Source organism: Perissodus microlepis, chromosome 23 (assembly GCF_051167445.1).
Source record: "Perissodus microlepis isolate ML-2025 ecotype Zambia chromosome 23, ASM5116744v1, whole genome shotgun sequence".
NCBI classification, from domain to species: domain Eukaryota; kingdom Metazoa; phylum Chordata; class Actinopteri; order Cichliformes; family Cichlidae; genus Perissodus; species Perissodus microlepis.
The window spans coordinates 16,079,310-16,107,287 of record NC_140482.1 but is presented as its reverse complement, the minus strand read 5'-3'; the positions used below and the strand labels follow the sequence as shown (position 1 = coordinate 16,107,287).

The 27,978-nt window shown below is 42.5% G+C and overlaps 1 protein-coding gene across 1 annotated transcript; it reads right to left on the bottom strand.

Annotated features, from left to right (window-relative positions):
- Window positions 1-26,909, bottom strand: LOC146361090 (TSC22 domain family protein 1). The gene is made up of 3 exons (XM_084921049.1): window positions 24,103-26,909; window positions 3,684-3,735; window positions 1-1,908 (listed from the first exon to the last, which is right to left on the bottom strand). The coding sequence occupies exons 1-3, from the start codon at window positions 26,151-26,153 to the stop codon at window positions 1,660-1,662; spliced, it is 2,352 nt and encodes a 783-aa protein (XP_084777175.1). The 5' UTR covers window positions 26,154-26,909; the 3' UTR covers window positions 1-1,659.
- Window positions 26,910-27,978: the final 1,069 nt, after the last annotated feature.

The window sequence follows — 27,978 nt, the reverse complement described above, 5'->3', positions numbered from 1 at the left end:
GTTTTGTCATGTTTTTCTTTTTTTATTTGAGGTGCAACTGTCTAGTGCAATTGTAACGTCACATTTGTGATGGGCTGAGGAACATGCACAAAACATCAACATACTTCTGCTGCTGGGCATTTTCCTTTTCTTTCTTTTTTTTAAGCCAGATGTCTCATTATTGTGTTCAGCGCTCCAGTTGCACTGAGCAACTCAAACACTTGGCTGTACAAAAAAAATAATAATAATAATAAAAAAAAATGCTAAGATTTATTTAAAAAAAACAACAACAAAAAAACAAAAAAACTAAAACTACACACGTCTCCAAATGGTTAAAGAGTCCAGATCATTTGAGCGAGTGAGTCTGAAGCAACGGCAGATACAGTACAAGGCCGTGTGTCACCACAGGAGAGACAGCATCTTAGTGTGGAGGTAAAAGGTCCTCTTCTGTTGCCACCCTGAGTAATGACATCACAGGTAGATCAGAGAAAAACCTGGCCATACCATAGATATATATACACAAAAGAGTAGAACAACAACAACAACAACAAAAAGGCTTCTATATATGTATCTATGGTTGGAAACCAGGCACTTGGCAGAGTTGAACTGGAAAATTTTCACCTATACAAAGATCACTAGCTAGAAACAGTCATGTCCTATCGAACTGCCTTCCTGCCATTTATTTTTACAGATCACTTGGACATTATTACATTAACAAGAGCAAAAACAAAACAAAACAAAATTAATAGGACAGACAAAACAAGCTTCTCCCAGCCCTCCTTAAAAAAAACCCAAAAAACATTGATCCCCTGCATAAATCTTTAATGCGCTGTCTGAGAAAGAACAGGGAGGGGGTGTCAAGGGTGGGCAACGTGGACCTCAAACTCAGTTCTCAAAGTGAACAATGAGAAGCAGCTGATATTTAATTCATAGATTTTATGACCATCCTCCCCTTGAAGAATGTCAAGACTGGTGATCCTCAGAGACCTGGGACTTTCCCGGATTGAGGGTGGGTTGTATGAATCTTCTGTCATCCGTTAAAAGTCCGCTTGGAAAAAAAAAAGTGCAACAGGAAAACAGGAAGATGTTGAATTAAAAAAAACAAAACAAAAAAAAAAAAACACTGTGCGCTGATGGACAGTCAGGGTGCGGTAAGGCAGGGTAGGGGGCGATGGCACACGTTTTCAGTGGGGAGGGGGTCACACCGCAACGTATTCAACAGCCTGCTTCTTTGATTGGCCGGGCCCTTGGTTAACTCCTCCCGCCCTCCTTTTTTTTTTTTTAGTGGCCCTTAAGATGGCGGCAGGGTCGGTTCCTGTTAGCTCTGTCCCTTTCCCCGCATTGTTGTTGTCACCATGATGATGATTACAACAACAACCAGCATGACAATGAGGATTGTCTGAAGCGGGTGGTTAAAAGTCAGAAACGAGGCAAAGACACGCACACAGACGCACACACACTTACACATCGGTGTGACTCCAAAGTCAGTTAAATAAAATGTGCAACAAAAGAGAGTGGTTCATCCTCCGGTTGAGCCCGAGTGTGTGCTCCTCCAAACACTGGCAGAGTCTTAATGCTAGAGTCTGTTCACAGTATGACGAGACTCCTTTCTCCTCCTCCTCATCTTCTTTCTTCCATCCCCCCAGTCTCTCATCGTCAAAGGGCTCTCCAATGTCTGGGTTACGCAGATGTGCCGGAGCTCTGCGTGGAGGGGCCAGCCGGGACCGGAGGTTGGGCAGTGCCGGTCGGGGAGCCACCAGTCTGGACTTGAGCCTGGAACTGAGCCATCTGCTCGGGGCTGGCCAGGGTCTTGAGCAGATTGTTCTCCTGCTCCAGCTGAGTGTTGCGCTCGATCAGCTCTTTGATCTGCTCCTTCAACACCTCCACCTCCTCGCGCACGGCGTACATCAGGTGGCTCTTCACCAGATCCTGGAGGAAGAAGGTGGGGGATAAAAAATGAGTAAATAATACAGCGGCACTGGGCTCCTTACACAACAACGACAACAATTACAAATGTGCTTCTTTCAACTTTATATTTCCAGTCAGAAGTGAAATTATTGAATGTTTACTGGCTGGTTGTTCAACAGAGAGCTAAGCTAGCAACAATTATCGTCATTTTAAGCTAAATTAAAACTCAAACTGTACTATTTGAGGCTCCTTAACCCCTTTCAAAATCATGTGTTACACACAGTTTGAGACTTCTACATCAGTGTGATACGGATGTGTCAGAGGTGCACGGCCACAATAAACTGAATAATTTGCACAATACAGTTTGAAGCAATAGATTGCAAAAAAATGGATGTAACAAATATGACAAATTAAAATCCATATATGTAAATTAATATTTAATTAATGAAAATAAACTGTCAGAAGGTTCAGTAAACAAATTTTCTGGCAATTATTTTTCAGGCTTTAAATGGTTAAATTTTGATTTTCCCTACAGTCAGGTTTCGTATTTTTGCTGACATTTTATAAAACATACTAAAAGAAGAAACCCATGAGGGGACTACAAATGTAAAGTTTTTCCTCCATGCACCTGCCACGAGTCTGCAGCTGTACTTCAGGTCATTACTTGCACTAAATAGAAGCGTAAGTAATGCACAAGTGTTTACATTGAGACATTTAGTGGCTTGGGGTGGCTATTTTGGTGAATTGCAGCTTCACCATTTCATTTTTTCCCCCTGTTCTGTAAGCAAACACATTGAACACATTTGTAGGATTTGGCATTTCCAATATGACTAAACGCCATTTTCCTCTACTTTACATCACTGTGAGGTAAATATTTATGCATGTTTTGTTCAATATTTAAGACTTTTTATAAGCAAAAGGGTTAGAAATTAGTCGGCATGCTTGCACAATGCACTTGTTTTAATGTAATTTGAGTAATTCCTGCAGAATAAAAACAAGCAGACATTGGCAGGCTGCTGGGGGAAATGTGTAACACAGCAAAGGCTAAATTCGCATGAGCCTTGCAGGGGCATGCCAGCTGTCTCAGCAGCATGAGGAAAACAAGGGCGACATGAACTCCTGCAGAAACAGCTTCACAGATTATTCCCATGACGACGATGACGGTGATGATGAAGGCAGAACAGAGCTAAAGGGGGATTTGGGTTTAATAATCTGAGCATCCTTGGTGGACCTTCCTTCCTCCTCCTCCCTGCCCTGATATGTAGCAACTAGGGAACAAAATGTTCCTGCACCGGAGTGGGAGGAGCCAATCAGCGGCCGAGTTATTTATACCGCGCGGAGGGGAGGCTCCTGCTTGCCTAGCAACACTTGGAAACTAGAGAAAGAAGGGGCGTATGTAGACGTATGGGGGGGGGCGCGTGTGAATCCTTCGACTGACTCAAACTGAGCTACCAGAGAGCTCCAGGGTCATCGGGACAAATCGCCACAGAGCAGAAAGCTTCCCCGCAAACCCGCAGGTGCACTAGTGCGCAAAAAACAAAACAAAACAAAAAAACCTTCCGACGCATATGCAGCTTAATTTCTAGAAAGCTCTTTCCAGTTTCCAGTGCTCTGTGCACACTACACTGCATGCAGTGCAAGAAAACGCGAAAATAAAAAGGCAGGAGGGGCACAGTTTACCACTGTAGGTGCTCGGGTTACATAACACCACAGGGCTGCAAGTACGTGCTGAAAGCATACTGCAGATGGCTTAAAAATAAATACATTTTTTTAAAGGGGTACAAAGTGTCACCTACCATTGCTTGCTCGATCTTGTTGTCGATGGCCACCACACTTGCACCCGAGGAGCTGCAAGACAGAGAGAGGAAAACCTGTTTGATGATGATGATGCAACATTAGCTGTGACCACTGCGGCTGTTGTTTTTCTCCTTCTCCCTTTAAAGACAGCGCTGAGAGGGATTTTAAGAAGTCTGCAAAGGCACCTCCCCCCCCCCTTCTAATCTTCTGCTTACAGCCTCAAAGACAGAGTGCTGACATTTACCTATTGTCAACCCTGACTGATGCACTCTCCTTCCCAAGCGCAGAGGACAGAAACGAAATCGAGAAATTCCTCAGTTGACAAACGCCAAGGTCCATCGCCACCGGGTAGCACTGGGAGCTCATGCTATCCCGTCCATTAAAAGCCCCGCAGGCGACGCATCGTGTGTACAAAGTTGGACTCCGGCGGTATAAAAGTAGAAAAAACAGCGCATTATTGAGAGCCGGGTGCTGCCATAGCTCTCCGGGCGACCGGCCGGGAGAGAGCACACAAAGACTGAAAGCGGCGGGCTGCAGCTCCGCTCCCTCTCTCCCTGATGCATGCGGGAAAACAGCTCCAGCACCCCTCTGATTGGAGGACGAGATAGCTCATTTGCATAACACATGCGGCTGGCTGGCGCCTGATTGGCGGAGAGGAAGCTGCTTATAACAATATATGCGACATATTTATTATTATTATTATTTTTTTTAGCCATCTCAGGGGGTGTCAAACATGAGGCCCGGGGGCCCAGAATCGGCCCGACAAAGACTCCAATACGGCCTAACGGATGGTTTTGGATAACGTGAAGTAGGACAGACATATTTGGACTTTTAATGTTTTTTGTTTTGTATTGTTGTTGTTGTTTTTTTACAGCTTCTCTTGCTGATAAAGACCTCCCCCATGGCTATTTATGCTACGACAGAGTAATTACTTAATATATTAAAAAACATAATGACAGAAAATTACTGCGTCCCCCACCCCCACTATTTACAGTAGAAATGTAGATGGGACATTTTTCTGTCCTTTTAAAACAAAAACCTTGTGTTTTATAATTTAAAAAAAATAGTCCATCAGAACCTTTTCTCTAATTTTACCCATATCTTACAATATAAGCCCAGAGTCACGCTGACTCATGTCTCCTATTTACTCCAGCAGAATTTCTTTATCATATTAAAAAACTGGGGCGTGATGTTTAAACTGCACTACTTTATCTTACATTGAGATATCTTGGAGATTAAATGTGTAATTGAATGTTTGTACACTGACAGTTCTTTTTTTTTCTTTTTTTTTTTTACTGGTCCGGCTCCCATTGATATCAAACTGGGCTGTATGTGGCTCACTAAATAAAACAAGAACATCCCTGTTTTACCTGTCACACCTCAGAGTTATTACAGTTGTGTTTTCTAATTAGCTTTTATTTTTTATTTTACTTTGACTGATTATGACTTCTTATTGTACGGAAGAAATATGTCCCACGTAAGTTTTAGGAAAATCAGCGCAAATATTACAATAAAAACAAACTTCTTGAAAGCAGTTGACTCAGTAAAGCAGACATCCAAATTGTTATTAATCATGTTTGTCAATCATCAGGCAAGTTGTAACATTTTTTTTTTTAAACAGACTAACAAATACTAAAACGAGTATTTCATCCATATTTTGTTTTATTTTCGTTAGTTTTCCAAGTTCACAAAATCATTTTAGTAAATGTAACTTGACCAGTTCAACTTAGTTTTTCTACATGATAAAGAAACACTGTTATATTTAATGGCAGAAGTGTGTCAGCATGACTCTTGGCTTAAACTGAAGGAAATAAATATTTTAAAATGACAGTAAAGGCTCTGTTAGCTTATTGTGCAGACTGTCCTGTGATCATAAAATACATAAAATAATAAAAAAAAAACTGAAAAAACCCATGCATTTTTACAATAGATGAAAAATTTAGTGGAAAAAAGTGTAGAGAAAAAGCAAAAACTTTCCATCATCTACTTGTTTATCTACTTAGTTGTTATTTATGTACTTTATTTTCTTTAGTGTAGTATGACTGACCATGGGGAAGGTCTTTATCAGTAGTAAAAGCTGCAAAAGTTGTAAAAATACAGTTAAAGATCCAAGATTTATGCCCCTTCTTCACATTTTCCAAAACTGACCAGTGGGCCAGATTGGAGTCACTAGTGGGCAGATTCTTGCACCGGAGCCTTATGTTTGCCACCGCTAAAAGAGGGTCACACAATAGGGCAGCTTTTCAGACACAACCTTTTTTTTTGCTTTCTCACATCATACACAGGATAAAAATGTAATGCAGGTATGGCAAACCTTCAGAAGCTGTTATGTAAAACACTGTCGCCCCCTATTGGGTGTAAGTCGTGTATTAAAGCCACTCATACATCTGAATGCATTACTGGCCCTACCATGGGCTTTGAGCAAATGTTATCAAACTGACCAGGAGTTGACCCTAAAAGCAGGTAAAAGCCAACCTTGGCACTGGCCAGATGTCAAAGATAAATATAAACACAAACACTGAAAGTCTGCCGAGTGGTTTTCATGTTTCATACCAAACAGTGCAGCAGCTTTTTCTCCTCTCCAGGCCTGTTTGATATGTGGATGCACTCTGCTGTACAGTCACACTGGACCACCCTCTCTTCTTTGTTAGCGAGGAGGCGTTGTTGCAGATTATTTATAAACTCCCTCTTGCTCTTCTTTAGCCAGAACAACAATTCAGCTGGAGGAAAGCTCAGCACTGAATTTCATTAACTGTTAATCATTAAACAGAAACGAATGGGTGTTAACCCAAATTCGGCACTTTGCTGTTTGTTGGTGCCACAGATTTTCTAATTTTTTTTTCTTCATAGAGCCAAGACAAGATTTCAGGTCATTGTCTTAAAAATTTGACTTATTTCTTTGTTTTGTTTTTTTAATTTGTTTAGGGTTTTTTTTTCCAGTGGCGGAAACAAACTTCCATAGTTTTCTGATTAATTTCGTTCTAATTTCATTTAAACAACTGGATGGTTTGATTTTTTTTTAAACACATTTTTTATGTAATTATTGGGAAATACAATGTGTAATCACATTAAATATATATTATTCCAGTTTAAATTAATAAAGCAACTCTACCTGAAACATGTCAATTACAACTGTGTAATACTACTACTATTACGAGTAAAACAAAACATTAAATGAGGCATAGGAAAACTACAAAGCTGACGTCTTTTCTCTCATTAATTAAGGAGTTATTTATTTTTGTCCAGCCCCCAGATTTACTTTTTTAAATTATAAATTAATTAACCATTATTTGCTTTCAGCACTGGTGGAACAAGATTAGTGGAAAAAAATGGCAATGACTCTCAAATTAACCCTCCATACATCATCATCTATATATGATGATGGATTTTTTTTTCCTTTAAAAAAAACCCAAAAAAACAAACCACCATACTGTCATAATTATATTTCAGATCACTACAAAAGCACAAACCTCTCCAATAGGATCAATATTTTCCTTAAATGGTCAATCAGATTATTTAACCGTGTGATTTTTACGGTATGGAGGAGTGGACATAAAATAAAGGAAGTAAATTTACTGGAAACAAAGCATGAAAAAAAGAAGCCGTTACTGTCCTGGCGTTCGTGTTGTGGTTTTCGGTTTGAGCTTTCATTGACTGACTGCACGCATGTAAGAGACTAATCAGAGCATGGAACAATCTGCACCTTTTAAGCACTTTAGTTGGGTTATATCTGTCCCTGGCTGGGATATTCATTAAAAAAATAGCCGTGTTTAAACAAGGGAGTGTTGAGGGTTGGAGATCAGACACCTCTCTGGAGAGGAGGACGACGACGACAAGGCCTGTGGCCTGCTAATATCTTTGTGTTTCACTTCCTCTGGCTCCAGCATTGACTGTGGTGGCTCTGATGAAGGAACTTTGATAGGATCTAGTGATATTAGAGAAGTGGAAAAATAACATCTCCAGTTAATTCTGCTTTCCCCCCTTTAGCACACTTCACATCCAAAGAAGCATCATCACATGCTGCGGTGATATCTGCTTATAAAAAGAAAACAATGGGGAGGTGATGGGGCTGCACGCCCACTATAAAAAGTAAGGCAATTTATCTACTAAAAAAGATTGTTATGCAAATATTTTATTGGGGTCTGATCGTGTTGAGTGGCTCATTAGAGTGACTTTAACACAGTGCTTATCACTGACAGTTTGGACTGGAGGGAAAAATGACAAAGACAAAGCAGCTACAGCCAGTCACGCCCTCGTGCTCTCACAGTCGAGGGGAACGTGCACATGTAGAAGCAAGACCGCGTTGTCACTGAACAAATTGGCAGCTGGAGTTTAAGCGGCCTTTGCTGCAGGTAGAGGTGGGAAACACATTCACACGCTGATGCACGTTTATACTGGAAACTGCACCACAAGATCAACAAGAGCACACAGACACATCGCCGCACAGCCCCACTGCCATCTGCCTGGATTTAACCCCACCTAGCCGCTGCAAGTCCCCTGACAACGTGACAAAACCACAGCCATCGTTACCTCTTCAGATGCTTCTCCAGCTCCCAGAAGAGCAGCTTCAGGGCCATGCCGTCCCTGTCCTGCTCTGCTGCTCCTGCCCTGGCCAGCCCCTTGTCTCTCATTGATGCAAACCTGCTTCCCCACCAAAGTGTCCCCAAAACAAACACCACTGCCACCAACACTACAACCGCACCCCCTCCTCTGTCCTCCTGACCTATGTCCTTTGGGCCCGACCCCCTCACTCCCTTCAGCTGTGGGAGCTTCACATAGGGGCGTCTGACCAGCAGCGGAGACTAGGAGAGGAGTGTGTGCGCGTACACAACAGGAGTGCACCTTAGTGTGTTACGTCCTCCTGATTTGCCTCCTAACTAGGCCTGAATTACAAGTAGAGGCTGAGATGATTGGGTACGTGGAGCAAAAGCATAGGAGGGTGGGCACTGATGTCACTGCGTAAGGAGTCACGTCACCTCCTCTTCTGTTGTTATGTAAACTGTCAGCAGAGATCAGGGTGATCCGTCCAATAGGATGAGCCACTTTTGACCACACACCCCCCATCAGCACTCTCCTGGCTGCCTTTAAATCACTCCCTTTGCCCTACACCTCGTCTCCCTTTCATCTTTTCTGTAACAGCCTGTCTTTGATGATAAGAGAGGTAAGCCCTGAATACACCAGGCACTTCCCCGCACACCGCAAAGACTCTTCAACTCATTTCGCGGAGAACGTGCACATTTTTAGCCATGCTGCCACCTCTCATCAGTGGTCGCACACGTGCCCTGAGTGTGGGTCTCAGCTACAGCACGCCTCACGTGTACCTCCATACTAGCAAAATTTAAAAAAAAAAAAAAAAAAAAAAGAGATGGGGAAATACTTCAACAAACACAAGCACATACAAAGTCTACACTAGTGTCTGAACAAAGGCCACAATAACAACAAACAGAGCTGATTCGTCGTTGCCAACATCGTCAATCAGGTCAATCAGCAGTACAGAGAGCAGCATCGGTTGCTGACTTGAAGAAAAGTAGAGAACAAAGAGGGAAAAGGGCAACTCTGTAGAGTGAAGATGGCGAGGAGCCGTGGGCGCCACAAAATGGCGGAAAAAGGGCACACTTGGGGAGTTTGTTGGTGGGATTCAACTCGATGCACGCAGTGAAATTATTAACCCCATTAGGTGGAAGTCACATCATCTTTTCTTTCCTCAACTGCCAGTGCCACTAATCCTAGTAACAGCTGGAAGTTGGCTGGTATCGGAAATAATCAGTGCAATTACTTTTGACTTGAAGCACCGATGCAAGACGGCCAGCGTTACTGCTCACGCTGTATATCTGTACATTGTGTGCTCGCAGGTCTGGGGTCAGTGTACGCATGCTCGCTTGGAACAAAAGGTCTGAGTTAAGCCTTCACTGATGTTCAGGCAGTTTTACTTTCAGCCAATCGCTGGTGCCGCAACAGACTTGGCTCAGCCAATCGTGGCAGACCTTGACGTCATGACATCGCATATGGGCTGCTTTCATTCATTATGCATCCAAGTCCTTCTAAAGCTTCTGTATGTGGCCTGTACAAAAGTCTGACCTGTATGTTACTGTAGATATTGGACCCTGAAGACTACAGCCTATAAGAACTAATGTAGTAACACTGATGTGACCCTGATGTTTCAGGGACTTTAATAGCAAATTAAAATCCTCTTAGTTTTGGCGGTGATACCTTGTTGTGAAACTGCATCAAGCTATGAGACTGACTTAGTTAGGTAACGTCCCAAACGCTGCACAAAACAACAAGCAGGAGGCGGTGCTCAATTTAACGCTTTAGCAGCGCACCTTTGCAACAGCTTCACCCTTCTCTTCATTCAATACAAGCAGAACTGGACCAACACTGTTGTCCACCTTTTTGTACAGCTCCGAGCAGAAGGCAAAACAGTGGTGGGGTACATCGTTTGCCACACCCTGTGGAGCTTACATAAGAGTGGATGCGCTGCCACAATGTGGTAGCAGATGATGCAGGGTTTATGTTGTTCACCTAGTTAAATATATTAGTCTAAATATAATGTTTTGCTTCTTTTGGGGGGGTTAAATTAATTTGAATGCATTTTCTCCCATTTTTATTTTCATTTAGTTCCCACACTGGGTTTGATTATTTCAATTTACATGTAGTTTAAAAAGTATTTCGTTTTAAATAGTTACATTTTTCATGTTACCATCTCACGCCTACACTCTGTATTGCTTCAGTTACTTAATATATTTCTCTTAGCCCTAGTTTAAATTCATATTTCAGTTAACTAAAATGTTTTGTTTTACACCTTGCTTCAGTTTGATTGTTAACGCACCCAGTTTGTGGCTCCTAGCTTCAGAATTGAGTGTTAGGGCTTTTCTGTTCAACACTGGGAACTGCACAGTCAGGCAGTATCAATTTAATCTGCAGGATAGGGACCATTAAAAATAAAAATCGTGGACCGTTAAATATTCTGTAAATCTAGAGGAGCAGCACTGTTCTGTGTCTGAAGAGTGTACAGGAATAGGAAGAGAGAAATGGAGATAAATGCCAAAACAAGCGAAGCAGAGGATGTCTTTAGGCTTTAGTAGCTTTATGCTGTAGAAAAGTGAGAAACCAACTGCACCAACAGCAATGTAAATGCCCTTTAGTGTATTTTACTTCCGTTTATCTATGTTCTGCCTCATAAAAGCATCCAGCTGAGAGTAACTAGCACTTCCACCTCATTTTTATTATGTGGTTTGAGAGGAAGCAGAGCTGGGCGACCAAACACCAGGGCTTTAGAGTGTGACCAATTTGGTCGCATATGCAAAAAAAAAAAAAAAAAAAGAAAAAAAGGTCTCCGCAACTCTGGAAGTCTCTGCGTTATCAACAACAGACACATTATGCCCATATCACGATCTAAACCAATCAGAGATAGTCAGGGCCAGGACCTCTCTGACTGGTCGTGGTCCAGATATTCTTGTAGTCCTTCCCGTGTGTACATTTGAAAGTGCAGGTGGATAGAGAGAGGTGAGTAGCTTGAATAACGCGATATCAATTCATTAAATCCTGAATCGACTTTTAAATGTAATTGTATTTTGTCAGAAACCCCAGAATCTCAGGTTAAACCTCACAAAACTATTTCAACAACCACCAAGTAACTAAAACAGTAAATGAGAGCAGATAAACGGATTCCACACAAAGATGTAAACGCAGGGCGCGAACCTGGCGCATCAGAATCGTTGAGATGTCGGCTTTCTCACCCGACGGCACGTACACGAACACGCAATCGGTGCTGAAAGCCGACAGCTCACAGATTCTGATGCATCAGCTCCGCGCCCTGCGTTTACGTCTTTTTTTGTGCTATATTCTGAGCTGCAGGTTTTGTCTCTCTCCAACCAAAATTGACTGAACCAGCAGCAAAAGAAGATCAAAACTAAGCTTCACATTTAGCTTCACATAAACATCGTCATGAATTTCCTCTAACTTGTGCTGTTTTGCTTCCACCACGATAAAAATCACACTTGCTGCACAGCTCTTTCTCTCAATGTTCTTCAAGAACAGTTTTCTATCTCAAATCTCTGTTTTCTGCATTATTCATTCGCTTATTATGCACAAGTCATGTACAGTGCTGTCGGCCACTGTTTTCTTTGTTGTTGGTTTTTTTTTTTGGGGGGGGGGTCTCAAAAATGACCAGAGAGAGCAGCAGCATTCAGGAAAGCTCAAATTGAATTATTCACACACTTCGGTATTCAGCTTATCCCTTAAGTAAGATTCCTCTGCTTCCATTGTTTTCCTTACATCCCTCTCTTTATCTCTCCCGTCCTCCAAGCTGCACATCACTTCTTCTTGAGCATTTGGTAGGCGTGAGCTTGTGTGTGTCTCCCTGGGCATGTGCATCATGTTTGTGTGTGCATCTGAGGTCATGTATGCAGACTGGCAGAATCCAGTTTGGGAGGCTTTAACTCTGTCCTTTACTCAGCAACAGATGACATCTCAGATAATTTTTCCAAATGTGGAAAAAACAAAGGTGTGTTTGAACTGAATTTGGAATGACAACAGTCATTTTAGTATTTTGAAGGGTGGAACACCTGACTGGGCAGAGGTAGCGATGAAAGCCACCATTCTACCCGTCTGCAGCACAGGATAATCTGCCTTGATCTATGCCCAAACACAGACAAAACTCCAATAAGTCTCATGGCATCAGACCTTCAGGGCTGAAGCTCAGTGAAGCGAAAGAGAATCGCTCACTGCCGTGCACGCAATGCCTTACATAACCAGCCTCAGTGCCATATGGTCCAGGAAAGGGAGGGAAGACAGCGAGATGTAGACTGAGTGACTAGTTAGTAATGGTGCAGATGTGCCCTCTTCTCCTCATAAAAAAAAGAGAGATATCATTATCTGCCATCTGACAGATAATGATCTGCCATATCATCTGCCATAAAGCTGGGAGGAGTAAGTGCAACAATAAATAATTGCCAAAAAAGGAGACAATCAGAAACAGCCAAGGGAGGAGACTGTAAGACCAAATGTGATACACATAACTGTAATCTACAGATTTGACCTCCTTGAATGAGGTTATGTGGTTAGCTCGTTTTTTTGTGTTTGTGGGCAATAGGTGGCCTCGGTCACACAAGCCTACCTACCAGTCAGAAAACCCCTGACAGTCACTAGGGCGAAAAAGGTGTATTCTCCAACTGGTTGGAAATGTTTGCTAATTAAAATCAGCTGCCAAGAGGGTGCCGCACCAAAAGCCTCCCTGTGATTACTAGTTGTAACTTAAAGTTGTAACTAACATGCTTCAAATGGCATGACTAATTTTAATGATAAAAGTTTGTTACCAGTTTGTGTCGCACTCTTCAACATAAAGTTACATAAAGTTTCATTAATGTAGCGCCAACTCACAACACAAGGTGCTTTATAGCGTAAAAATTCTACAATAATACAAAAAACACCAACAATCAAATGGCTCACTATGAGCAAGCACTTGGCAACAGTGGAAAGGAAAAACTCCCTTTTAACAGGAAAAAACCTCCAGCAGGACCAGGCTCAGGGAGAGGCGGCCATCTGCTGTGATCGGTTAGAGGTGAAGGGAGGAAGACGGGACAAAAGACACACAGTGGAAGAGAGCCAGAGATTACTAATAACTAATGATTAAGACTTCGCAAGCAGTTAGCAAGCAGTTCCAGACAAGTCCGTGTCTTCAATGCAAACTAGGAGATGGCAAGATTTTTGACCATTGACCAGTGGTTGCCAGGGGATCATTGACTTGTTGATAGGCCTCTATGACTATCCATTCATAATACTGGAGGTGGGACTACGAGCAAACTTAGAAGTGATCTTATAAACTTGTCAATCCAGATTCTATACCACTGGACACAGTGAAGAAGAAGAAAAAAAAGACATTTTGCAATAAATCTTACCCGCATCAAACAAATAGAAATAAGGAAAATATGGGAGATGTCACTTTAATGTTTTAAAAATTTCTCAAATTACATTGAATGACAAGACTCGATGAGGGAATTTAGGCATCACTCTTGTAATCATGTGGTCGACAGAATGTCTGTAAATTTAGTTACACTCAAAATAAGGTGATAATCTGTTGCCAAAACAGTGTAGTTCCCAACAAACGGAGCTCAAATTGAACAATTAAATAATCAATTGTCAATCATCAGTTTACCACTAAAGCTTGTGAAGGTAGGAGGTCTATAACAACGCCTGTAATTCTAGGAGGTGTTGCAATACTTTTTTGTTAAACACCTTGAATTTCAAGCGCACTGTGGTGGTTGAGTATACAAGAAATACCTGAAATTATGCCAGTGTTTAAATATTATGAGCCTGACTATATTTCTGTAGTACTAAAAAGCTTTTCCAAGCTTTTCCAAGGACCCAGAATGATGCTTCCCCTGCACACTTTACTCACTATAATCCATGGGTTAAAATGATTATACATCCAAATATTACACAACCTTGGACACAATTACAATATAGAGGAAGTTATGTTGCCAAGCCTCGGTCACATGGGTAAGTGTTTTGTTTTAAGTTCGAGCACTCGGTGGAAACACAGCGAGCTTGCTTGTCACTACAGTAACCGTAAAGATCTTCTCACCAGCAGTTGAGAAACTTTGCTTGCAGCTCTCCGTGGTCAGCAGGCATCACGTAGTGCATTTAATGTGTTTGAACAATGAGAACCGCAGAGGCTTCACACACAATTACGATTTTACCGCTTCACTTTCAGGGGGAAATGTTTTTCTTGGATGGGTGCTACAATTCTCATGTTCTTGTCATGTGAGAGTGAAAGATGTTCAAAAACAGACCAGAGAAACTGGAAAGGAGAAGCTCAGGAGAGCAGGTGTAGGGTAATGACTGCACAGAGTCCCCCTGAAGAAACACAGCCATATCAAACTACAGCACACGGGTTCACCATGAAGTTTATTTTGGGACAGAAACTCCTCAGCACTGAAACTGAAACCACAATGCAAACATCACCAATATCATATTACCTTACTATCACCAAAACACCCATGTAGAGTTGCTAATGCTGCCTTAAAGCATGCTAGTCTGTAATCAATGAACTAGAAATGCATAACAATAACGGAGTTTATTTTCTGTTAATGATCCAATCAAGATCAAGTGATCAGACTGTGATTAAACCCCCCCAATCAAACAAAAAAACCTAGGTGTGTAAGCTCAGGTCTTATAGCTTAAAGCATTAAAAAAAAAAAAAAAAAAAAAAAAAAAAAAAAAAATGCGCCTAATTTCTATACTTTGTTACTATTACTTTTTCACTATAACACAGAATCTATTTGCCTGTTTGATTGTTCAAATACAAAAACTTGGCACAGAGGTACAGCTTAGCTCTCTGAAGGATGCTAATATTATGATGCCATCACATTACCTGGCAACCAGCTATCAAAAGGCTGAAAAAAGCCCGATTTTAGCCTCGATGCTGCTACAACACCTTATCAAAGCATCTTATTGTTTCAATTTCACAATGACAATGAATGTATGTATTCACAAAGGTTACACACCAACCTGGCAACAGGCTAAAATGACCCACTTTTAGCATATAAACCAAATCCAACACCATGTCTTTAGTCTCTCCGTGTGATTTAGTGTGTCAGTTTACCAACACCACAAACAGGCCAAACAATAAGGCAGCATGGCCATGTGCTAGTATCCAATAATCTAGAATCATATCTGTGGTTATTCTCATTTATTTAGTGTTGATGAGTTAAAAAAAATAAAAGATAAAAACAATAATTAATTATAGATAAATAGTAATCAAACATGTGCCACAGAGGTTTTCTTGCTTGGGCCTCTTGTCTCAGACATTTTCATACATTAGCTTTACAAACACTGGATTTATATACCCATTAATATACTGTTTGCTATATGATAAAGTGGCTTTTAAATTTTTTTTTTTAAAGCCAATATGACCGACTCGCAAAATAATAACTAAGGACAGTCAGAAATCCCATGTACATCTAGAGGGATATATTTGAGGCTTTGTAAACATGTACTGATTAGTTACACTCCTTACAGAGTTTACTTTGTGAAGCTGTAAGGATCAGCCTTTCAAATAATTTAAAAAGCCAGGCATTATGAGCATACTACGCTATGATTTTCAAAGTTCCACATTCTGAAATGTTTTGTTTCAGATGGTTTTCACTACTCAGAGACTTTGTCATCTCATGCACACCAGTCCCACGCACCTGCTGTTCAAACGTTCTGTTTGTGAAGGGCAGCCAATCAGAAAAAGGATGGAATAAAGGGAAAGGAATTAAGTTAATGAGGATTTTTATTCCCCATAACGGTTATCTTTAAAAGAAAATTCCAAGAAGATGCATTAGGCTATAGAAGATGAATTCAGAAATGTGCCATGTGCTTTGGGTTGTCAGAAGAATAGTTATTTTGGACGGTTTAGTAGAGAATTTTTTTCCCTGGAGATCAGCTTTAATTAAACTTAAAGAATGTAGTGAGAGCATGTGGAAACTAGATCCTCTTTACATCTGCAAAAACAAAACTTTCAGTAGTACAAGCAGTCTCCCACTTCCTAGCTACGCAGAGGATATGAAATTACTATATGCTCAGTTACCTACCATAAATACATGGATTCATGTTCAATATCATCACATTTCTTACTTCTTAGGTCAGTGTGAGAAAAGCCAGAGAATAAAAAAAAAAAAAAAAGAAGAAAATAACACCACAGTTATTGTGACACAGCCAGTTAAAATCATAAACGCACCTCCTCCTCCCTGCTTATGTTTTCCCTTCAGTACAAAAGCCTGGAGGAAAACAGCAGCTCACTCATTCCAATAAACTCCCTCTCCTGTAAACAGCTACAACTTCACACATACACGCACCATAAACCATGCCAGCAGCTCAAGCCATAAACACGCTTCTACATGCATGGACCCACATTATGATCTCACTGGTGTGGGACTTTCTTTAGGAGCAGCTCTGCATGAAGGCACAAGGCGGAGAAACGTGACACTCGTCTGCCCTAAAACCCCAACACATGCTGCCCAAAACAGAACCCGTCAGAGCCAGCGGACACTCTGATCTTGATCTCAGGACACGCAGGCACGCACACACGCACGCACGCACAAAGATGCACTTTCAGAGATGATAGCACAGTCTCAAACATGACAGAAAATCAAATGTGCATGTAGAAAGCAGACATTTGCGTGCAAAACAAAAGCATGTTCTTGCAGGTTACACCGCATATAAATCCCCAATGACCTTGAAATTAATGTGCAGAATGAAGGTTTGTCGCCACACAGAAAAATTACACTGTGCCATGACAAATTCATCTACTGCCTTTCAAATGCAACTATATACAAAATGTTTCTACACTGAGGCAAAGGGGATGCATATTTATGCCACAAGTTGATGCAAATATGCTTATAGGAGCAAATCCATCCCAGAAATAACCTCCAGTGCATTTCAAACCCTTCCCCGGGATAAATCATAACAACCCCTGCATGCAGCAACCGTCCAAACAGTTATTAGATGCCGATTTCTGACAGCAAGCACAGAGAAGACCCTAAACTGCTCATTTTGTTTGTGCACCGCATGCAGGAGGGATGTGTCCGCTTAGCTGTAAGGAATATTTTAGGTCAGTGACTCTACAAGCATATTACAGTTAGATAAACAACCACGTTTCAATGCTGTGATCATTTATGAGCCCACACTGCCACCTCGTGGTTCAGCAGCAGCACAACACAGCTGAGTCAACGTCTCTACTGAAGCGTAACGTGATGTTAAAACTAATTACCGGAGAAACAACTTAACAGCCCTCAGGTGTGACTTATCGCTCATGACAGATAGGAGATGCCGCCCAGTAAACCTGAAGCAGAGCTAAACCATCCATGACAACTCAAAGGGAAACCTGCTGAGCTCTTGCGGCAGTTCACAGTTCAAATAATACACCTGTGATGAGCGTGCTTGGAGAGGTGCCTGCAGGAAAGGGTTTAAGCTGGCCAACTCAAGACAAATTCTGCTGCAGGATTTCACAAAACTTCACAGACATATTTGTATAGAGACAACAACTTGTGCTTGTGAACTCATTGAGTTTGACCTCATGAAAGACTTTGTGTTCCCTCAAAGAAATGACCCCAAATACCATTGAAAACATTTGATTCCACTTGCAAAACAAAGCCATCTTTTGCCAGAAAACATCTGTGATTTCATAGGTTTGTCTTGATCAAAGCAAACATTTCACATGGGAAAAACTGAAGCTTGGTTTATCAAGAAAAGTGGTTCCCATGTGGAAACCATATGGATGAAATTTACATAATTATATTAGTGCACATCAAACAGTTCTGACTGATGGTAAGGAGAACAATAAAACGTGTGTATGGGGGGGATGTGATTATTGCCTTATGCGTTTTACTGGGGTGGGTATCATTCAGATTTTATTGATTTACTCAATAACACTTATCAATACTATTATCAGTGCTGCTATCCATATGTGGGTGTAAAGTAATGACATAAAAGTAGTTAATGCTAGCTTTGACAGACCTTGTTACCAGTGAAACTTTACATCTTTCTATCTTAACCTTCAATATTATGCACCTCTGCTGCCAGCATCTGAGGCATCTCTCTCTTGTTGAAAATATTTACAGCTGTGAGCAATTAATTTTTATAAGGTGTATTATCTGAAATGATCAGGAAAGCTTCAAGCAGGCCAACCTGCGAGGAGCTTGCTGGTGTTAACCTGCTTAACCGAAACCACCTCTTCACACGCATTGTCTTTAATTAAACTGCATTCTCATTAAATGCTATGAAATTAGCTGCTGCTTTCTAACGGTCAATACTTTGGTATTGGCAAAACTTCTACCATAACCAATGAAATACTGGCTCTCAGGTGCCATTGAAGCTTTACTACCCTTTTTCAATGAAATCCAAATGCTTGCAGTCAAACTACAAAACAATGTCGCTAATATAAAGCTGCGAATGTGCAAGTTTTATAGGCAGTAAATCACTTGATTGAGAATTCATTCATAAAGAAATATCCCCATAATATTTGCTGTAAGCAAACTGAAAGCTCAGGTAACTTTGACATTCAGTCAGCTGAAAGCCTAAAATAAGTACATGACAGACATTTACATAACAGCATTGTATATAAAGGAAGTATTTCTGCATTCATGTTGTGCAAATGATATAAATTTACACAGGCAAGCATCCACACACCGAATCAAAACTACCATCCTTTGGTACCCATCCATAAGCTAACAATTAACTACCAGTGCAGATAACTCACCACCTAAAATAAAGAGATATAACACTATCAGCAGAAACTATAGTGAAAGCTACTATTTTGTGGCTTCAATGAACTTTAGCAAATGCTACCATAGTGCTATACAAAGCTGAAGAGGCACCTGGAAGCCAAACATCCTTTCTAAGAAAAACCTGGTCAATCTCATAAAAAGCTGGATCAGAATGCTTGTTGAAGTTGAGGAGAAGCGTCTGATGAGGTGATGGAAGAAAGTTATGTACTGGTGGGGCTTACTGCAAAACCTTCATCTGATGGGAACGTAAAAGGAACTGAGCACATTTCAGATCTTTTTTTGGGTGGCATGCCCTCCTCAGAAAATGAGGACCACCCCACAGCTTAAAAATTTTAATCAGTACTGGGGTAATTTTGAAGAACTGTGCTGGGAATTAACTTTTTTCCCCATGTGATAAACAAGACAATAACTGAATAAAAACTACCCCTCAGTGTTCTCGTAGACAAATCTAAGGTATCAATTACAAAATCTGATCAGAAGTCTGCTCCATGTCTCTCCGTGTGCAGTAAGGTTAAATGTGTACTTTGTATCTCCCCCTGAGAAACTTTCCGAAATCAAAACACAATTACACAGCCCTGAATTCACATCACATTTTTCACCTGGTTGTTTGCCTGCCCCACAGTTTGAGAACCACTGGCATTGAGACAGTTTGCCACAGGTGTGTCTGTCGGTTTGCCTTAACCACAAAAAAAGAAATAAATGTAAAAGTCACTCACCTCGAGCACACTGCTCCAACAGGTACAACTGGCATGAAACCATAAATGCTACTGAACAGCCTAAAGGCTGTATGTGGAAAGGTACCTCAAAAGGTTTCATTTAGGAACTAGTATCACTGAAAGCTTTAAATCCAACACCCAGATGCAAAAATAGAATAAAACATTCCTGGACACCTGAGAGTCTGATGCTGTCAGGCTTAAGTTTCTATTTTACTCTTTAATTTGTTGTCTCAGCTTGTTTGTGGTAGTCATGGTGCAAAAATGTGTGCTGCACTATGACTGTTTTAAAGATTAATACCATTGCCATTAACAGAACAGTATGAGGTTTTTTGGTAACATTTGCTTTTCCCAGGTAATTTTTTTTTTTTTTTTTTTAAAGCAGCATATTACTTGCTTTGGACTTGTTAAACCTTCTCCTGATAACTGTGGGAGTGCTCAGCTGGATTTCCCTGAAATAAAAGGGCACCCAGAGCAACTTCTCTTTGATGCCAGCTACAGTCAAGTTTAATCTTAGCCGTCGGGGACTTCCTCTGCTTTGTCAAAGCTTAGCTATGAATGACAAGTCAGTTAAAAGCAGGTGTGCCAATATTAGCAAACATGAATCATGAGGCTGAGCCAGTATAACTACAAATACAGCTTGACAGGTGGCTTATTATCTCTATGACCTGAAAAGGTTTTAAGAAGCCGAACATCTCAAATTCATATGGCCCTTTTCTGCTAAAATATCTAAAAGGGAGTCATTTAAACAGGAAGGAAGAGCTACACTCTGATGCTCATGAATCAGATCAGATCAAGACTCTTAAAATGATCAATAACAATAGTGGAATTAATCCAACGCTGAACAAATGTTTTAACTGCTGCCAAGGATTTGGACTTCATTGAAAAGGGTTGTAAAACACAGAAGAAAGCTTCAAGATGAGACACAATGCTGCTAATCTAAAGCTGAAAAAAGAAGCTGTGTAAAAGTTTACAGGCCATAAATCACTAGATCACACCTCTAGCTTTTACAGCTGAGGATGAAGTCATATGGGTAAATATCCATGCAAAATGTGCTGCAAGCAAACCGAAAGCTCAGGTAACTTTGACATTCAGTCAGCTGAAAGTCTAAAAGAGCACATGACAGATATTTACATAACGGCATCATACATAAAGGAAGTAAAAGGAATAAATTTGCACAGGAGACCATGTACACTCTGAGTTGAAACTACCTGCAGAGTAGGGCTGCCACGATTAGTCGACTAGTCACGATTACGTCGACTATCAAAATCGTCGACGACTGATTTAATAGTCGACGCATCGTTTGAAGCTTTGTAAGATCCTGAAAGACGCAGGAATAAGTAGTAGGATTTAAGAGTGTAATAACGGACTGAAACAGAAGATGGCAGCACTGCATGTACAAGGATGCCAGCTGCCGTTAAACCCCGAAGAAGAAGAAGCTGTGTCCCAGAATTCACAGCGCGGCTCAGCGCAGTTGTCAACAATGGCGGCAGCTAGTTAGTTTTAATATTACTCTTATTATTCTTTCTGGGTCACAAAATAAACGTTTAACATATTTTCAGGCGAGAATGTAGCTGTGTAAACCTCAAATATCTGCTCATTTTATCAAGACACCACATATTTTCAAAAGCGCTCCGACGTTTTCGGAGACGTCTGTTACCCACTAGCTCGATAGCTAACTGGGGGCGAGGCTCACTAGGGCCCGTGAGAACACCGGACTCCCAGCAAATCGTTTTCAAACCCACCGCCGTCTTTCGCTACTCAGGTTAAACATACATAAGTCACTTAGATAACTTAAAAATGTTATTGTTTGGCTTTTTTTTAGTATTTTATTTGTTCCTGAGTAAATCGGTTTGGCTGAGATTAAAGTTATAGTTTTTACACAGCTGAATAAACGTCAAGCAGACAACTGATTATCAGAAGTGTGAGATGCTCGAGAATATACTCCGGTGTCCTGTTATATTTTAGATAGCAAGGAGTTTATTAAACTTCACCGAAGCAATCTGCAAATTTCATTAAAATTCAATAAACTATCATCTTGTCTTTATTTTTAGTTAGCACATACCTTAAACACTTAAAGCTGTAAGCTAATGATAGTTATATAAGAGCAGATGCTGCTGGTGCAATAAGCTGTACGTTTTACGTCTAATGGATGCATGATCTGATTAGTCGACTAATCGCAAAAATAATCGGTGACTAGTCGACTATCAAAATAATCGTTTGTGGCAGCCCTACTGCAGAGGTTGAAAAGGAGGCTACTCCTAAGGTCAGTTTCTCTGCAGATTCGCACTTCTACGCAGTGTTGTTGACAGAAATGGAGAAACGTGTGTGGAGGACACAGACGGCAGGTGCACGGTCACCTAGAAGTGTGTTTGTGTGAGAAGGTCATGAGTGTTTTCCTTCTACTCTGATATCCCAAAGTCCAATTACAGCAAGCTGACATTCTGCCCTAGGGAGGAGGACCCTGGTCTTGCTCTGATATTACTAATTAACATCACAGGGGCAGATATAAAAAAAAAAAACAAGAGCAGGATCCTTTGCAGACACACCCTTGCGTCTTTGTTTCAGAACTTGGCAGTGTCCGTGTCCGCAGCTGTGCTAGATCAAGCGTTTTCGACCTCCTGACAGCTGTAACGTGACGGCTTTTAAAGACCCAATCTGGACTCTGACACACAGCAGCAACAATATTGAGTGTGAACAGGGCTGATTGGGCTCAACAGGAAACCAATCACCCAGGATAATGAGTTAGTGTTGATTCAGAGGTGGAAGTGGAAAGAGACCTCCGAAACTCTTTGGAAATTATTTTTCCTCAGCGATACCCACTGACATGTTTCCAATAAGAAAACAGCCACAGACAACAATTTCCACCCTATTTTTCGTGAAAAGCTACACCTACAACTGGATGTGTACAAATGTTAGTCATCATTAAGGTCACAACCTGTAGAGAAGAAAGGAGCATCTTAAGAGTGGAAAGACAAAAGCCCTGGTGTCTAAGAGAAGAGAGATCACCTCAGACGCTTTCACAAAGAAAGGAAACAGAAAGAAAAGAGACGGTGACAGAGGGGGTGGAACGAAAGCTGTGACAGTAACAGAAACACACAGCCTGATCGCAGCATGACAGGACAATGACTATAAACAAAGATGATACACACACACAGCAAGACTGTCTGCTGCTGCAGGACAGTGGCTGATTCATGGCAAGAAAAGAAGCTGACTGACAGATAGAAACGCACTTGCACACGGCCTTGATGGGGTGCCACGAACTGCTGACAAAAGCCTCCACAAGCGAACACTGTCCTGCTCTGTCTGTGGCTCAGCGTTACTGAGATTACGTCAACATTAAGCCAGCAATCATTTGTTTCTCTGTTTCTTAAACTCGAACACCAAGAAGACGACTGAAATCATGACGTGATAACTGAATTCAGCTTTAAATATTCTCTCTTTTGCTGCTAACAATTTGGAAGCAAACAAAACAAAACAAAAAAAGTCTATTTGTTGCCAACAGCTGGTTACAAAAACACCACAACATCCACAGAATATGTTGTCCTTTTCTCCTAGTGGTCTTCAGTGGAGCCTAGTGGCAGTCAATCAAATGCCCTCTACACTCTGGGGGGGGGGGGTTAACTGCACTCACAACATGGATCTCCTGCTTAACCAGCTCACAGGGCAGCACTATGGTAACAGGAGAACGCTTCCATGACACTGTTCTGTTTCTGTCGCCAGTTTTTAGATTTATGCAACACAACTTTACAGTGTAGACGCAAATGGGTCAAGTCCCCCCCGAAGCAACTAAATTTAAACAAAGCTTGCTTTTTTTTTTTTTTTTTTTTTTTTTTAGAAACTACTAACTCTAGAAAATGAGCATTTGGTATGTGTGCATATAAATAAACTGCTGCACAGTTCTCCATATCATGGCACATATCAACAGAGCTGGTGTCTAGTAAAAGTATAAATCTAAGGGGAGAGTGAAGGGAAAGGAAACTCAGACTAAAAAACTGGACAAGTGTCCAGTAGATGGTGGTGGATGGAAATGGGGGGCGGGGGGGATGAACAGGCTACAGCATCTGCTGAGTCACAAGCACCCTCAGTGAGTCAGCAGCTCCGCAGCCACTGATGTTTTACAGCAGCAGTGTCCAGTCGGCTTTTTTTTTCCTGATGTCTGGTGTGTTGATAGATGTCAGGGGGACCTCAAGGGACACAGGATCAAGCACATGTGACACTGAACTTCTAGTTCTGATTTAAACAACAAGACCAGAGTGTGTACCACTGATGTGGGGGGGAAAAAAAGAAATTACAGGAATGGGAAAGACTTATTTTGTTTGTACCTCAGCTTTGCCTACAATGTACCAAGAATAGCTTTTTGTTTAATTAAAGACCTTCACAGTTTACATTAGAATCAAACAGTTTCGGTAGCACAAGCCATTCATCCTCACCTGTCCTCCTCTCCTTCACCATGATGAGTTCTCAGGCCTGCAGCCACCATGAAGGCACTGGCCTCAGCTGACATCCCCATGTGGGCCAGAGTTCCAGCAGCACTGCCAGCTTCTGCGACACCGTCTCCACCTGCTGCAGCCCCCAGCCTGGGCAGCCCGAGCAGACCTTGGTGCTGGAGCAGAAGCTTCTGGGCGTCCTCCAGCTGGGACGCTGTTATGGCACTCCCCCCAGCAGGAACATGGGTGAAGGTCGTGCCTGGCGTGAGGATGGGCTGAAGATCAGCTTGCAGCGCAGTCAGAGGCATGTAGGGGGTCCCGTGGGTGGGTGCTATGGTGATGGTGCCAGCAGAATGGGGTTGGGTTTGTGGCTGTGGATGAGGCTGGGGTTGAGGTGGAGCTGGGAGGGTCTGGGGCTGTCCTGCGGCAATGGTTGCTGTAGCAGATGGGGCAACCTGACCATGATGGGGCAGCTGCTGGGTAATGCTTACAGGCTGCTGCACCGTGACCCCTGGCAGTGGCGTCACAGAGACTATAGCCGTGGCATGCGGCAGTGGAGGTTGGACTTGTGTCTGGAAAGGTGCGGTGGGCTGAATAAAGTCTGGCTGTCTGACCCCCGTTTGGAGCTGAGGTGCAGGATACCCTCCCTGTGGCTGAGGATGGTGAGGATCCACAGAATAGGGCTGCTGGGGTTTTACTAGTGGAGGCTGGCTTACACCAGTCTGTGGTGTCACCTGTGGTGATGCTGGAGGGATACTGACAGGAACCGCTGGCTTCCCTACAACAACCTCCTGAGGTGAAACATAGGTTACAGGTGTGGTTTGTGCCAGTCCCTGCAGTGGACTCTGCATGGCTTGTGGACTAGTGAAGTCCTGGCTTGGTGGCTGATAGGGCTGCACAGTGTGAGGCAGCTGTACGGCAGCTACACCTAGACTGATCCCAGCATTACCTGCTTCAGGGTCTGCAACCACCTCTGCACCTTTTGCTGCCTCCGCCGTAGGAGGATGAGGAACCTCCTTTTCGTAATACTCTGTGCAAGTCCATCTCCCTTTGCGGAACGGCTCCGAGTTTGTGTCTAGTTTGACCACCCTGAAGCGAGAGCCGGTGGCTGTCTGAGTTTGGGTGTGGTGAGTCTGAGTGCTGGGAGGAGGAGCAGTAGCAGCAGATGGACCAGTTCCTCCACCAACAGGAGCCACCTGCCCACCCATGTTAGTGTTATCAAAACCTGGAGCAGCAGCAACAACAGACACAGTAGAAATGTTCACACTGCCTTGTACAAGTGGATCAGTGGCTGCCCCACCAACAACAGAGGCTGCAGGCTGGCTTGCCCCCCCTGCAGTTTTAGTGTTATCAAACACTGCTGGTGGCCTCTGAGGCTGGTTAAGACCAACTTTGGAAGCTATAGATGGGCTGGAGCTTGCCAAAGGAGCAATGGGAAGTGTTGGCAGTGATGCTTCACCTCCTCCTAAGCTGTCAGAGTGATGATGGTGGGCCTGGCTGTGCTGCTGAGGGTAGTACTGATGATGCACAGTCCCATTTACCATAGAGGGGTGATGCTGAGACCCCTGTGGGATAGAATGAGGCTGGAGAGGCTCATTGGGTGACACCAGTCCAGGCGTGTCGACTCCATGGAGGCTGTTCAAAGTCTCATCAGAGGAGCTCCTCTCCGGCACACCCGTATCAGTGGCCTTTGACACGGACACATCCAGCATGTCAGAGGAGGACAGGTCCTCAGTGTGGGACTCATCCATGTCGTCGTAGCTCTCAGTATCATCTGCCAAGCTGTTGTTGCCGCTAACGTTTATCTGAGCGGAAGTGACACTTGTGATCTGGAAGCCGCTTTTCTTCTTCACCTGAGCTCCAGCCACTTGGGACTGAGGCTGATGGTGGAGTCCAGGAGAGGAGGATCCAACCTGGGTTGGATTGTCGTCCACTGCGCTGACACCGGCAGCGGAGGAGGCTGGGGGCGCCCCGCTGCTGCCTCTCCTGTAGTGGTAAGCGATTTTCCGGCTCCCGGTCCCGGACTGGTCTCCGGGGAAGTCTTGGTGGTGCATTTTTATGCTGAAAGAGTTTCTCGAGGCCAAAAAGCTGCGCTGCCTACTAGCTAGCGCAAATAGCGAGCCATAAGTGAAAAAGTCACGTGATTAACGTGCCTTAAAAAACAAACAAACACACATACACACACACAAGCCAAACGCTCCCAGCTGCAGTCAGGCTAAAACCCAAGCTTGCAGGCGGTGTTCCTCTTCCTAACTCTGCAGGAGCTAAGCTGCATGACAATAAAAACAACACAATAATCGATTACAAAATAAATAAACAGAATGCGAAATCCAGGTAGCTGCTGGCTAGCTAAAGCTGCGCTGGGTCGATTAGATACGCTCCTCTGGAACTTCGTGTATCCTTTCACCCCCCGATTACGATTGTATTTTTGAGGATATTGCTGCCACTTTAAGCACGGAGAAATAACTCAAACCGTGAGCAAATTCAGCTGCACTCAACCGCTCCTCAACGCGAATCTGCAAGCCTCTTAGCTGGCCGGTGCGTGTCGCAGGAAATCAGCCGTCGCATCCATTCCTTCTCCCGGACGTCGAGTCTCGTTTTACACCTCAGAGACCAAAAAATGAGTCAGAGACACCTTCTGCTCTTAATGGACGACGGTGTTAAATAATATCCGTCTTTGTAGTGGTAAAAAGTACTTGTTAAGTCCATCTCAGGTTGTCGTATCGCGTCCGTGTTTGCTGTCTCATTGCCGGTGAGCAGCAGCAGCTAACGGGCTGTCAGTCTCAGAGGAAGGAGGAGGAACGCAAACATAGCCACTGCGCATGCGTATCCGGGTCCGTTTCTTCACACTAGTGCAACGTTCATGTTCGATTGTTGGAACGGATTTTCCCAAACACTAGAACACTGTCGCGTAATAGAACGGGTTTTGAGCTTAATAATGAATTGAATTTTTTGATGACCCAACTTCTGGACCATGGGTGTAACAGATTTGGCTTCAGGAATTTCAAAAACAGTAAAAACATCATATGCGACATAGATAGAATATGTTTCACAAATTGACCTGATTGCACATGAAAGGCAGCATCAGTGTTGTGTTTGTTTTTTTCTAGGAAGCCACTGTTTTGAAAGAACTACTAAACTGTTAAAATAAACAGCACTGATTGATGTCTTTAAGCCTGTTTCAAGCATGGGTCTTACCCCTGTTTTTATTTCCTTATTGTGAGTTATTACTTCAAACAATCACATCTATACATATGCAAGAAATTGATGTATTCTTTTTTTATGGGCAGGGTTTCAACCCTTTTATTGCTGACAACAGGCCATAACTATAATGCTGACACAAACTAACCACCTCATCAGATAGGATCGCCTTGTTCTGCCTGTTGGGACCTATTCAACCAACGAGGATCCCCTTTTTCAGATATTGTACCTGCCTGCTGTGCCTGCCTTCTAGCAATAGATTCTCATGTTTTTCTCATGTTTAACACCTGGCTGTAGCTCAGGTGGTAGAGCAGCTCATCCACTGGTCGGAAGGTTGATGGTTCGATTCTTGGCTTCCCCTAGTCTACGTGCCAAATATCCTTGGGCAAGATACTAACCCCAAATTGCTCTCCGATGCATCCATCGGAGTATGAATGTGTGTGAATGTTAGCTATAAAGCACTTAGAAAAATGTGCTTGTGCGAATGGGTGTGAAAGGGTGAATGCACAAGTTGTGTAAAGCGCTTTGAGTGCTCAGATGAGTAGAAAAGCACTATATAAGAACCAGTCCATTTAACATATTGAATCAGGACTGCAGGTAGAATTAGTGCCATCTAATTAAAAGGAGATAAAAAGAGAAATTAAAGATCTGAGCAGGGCCTGTCAAGTCTTTTCCAGG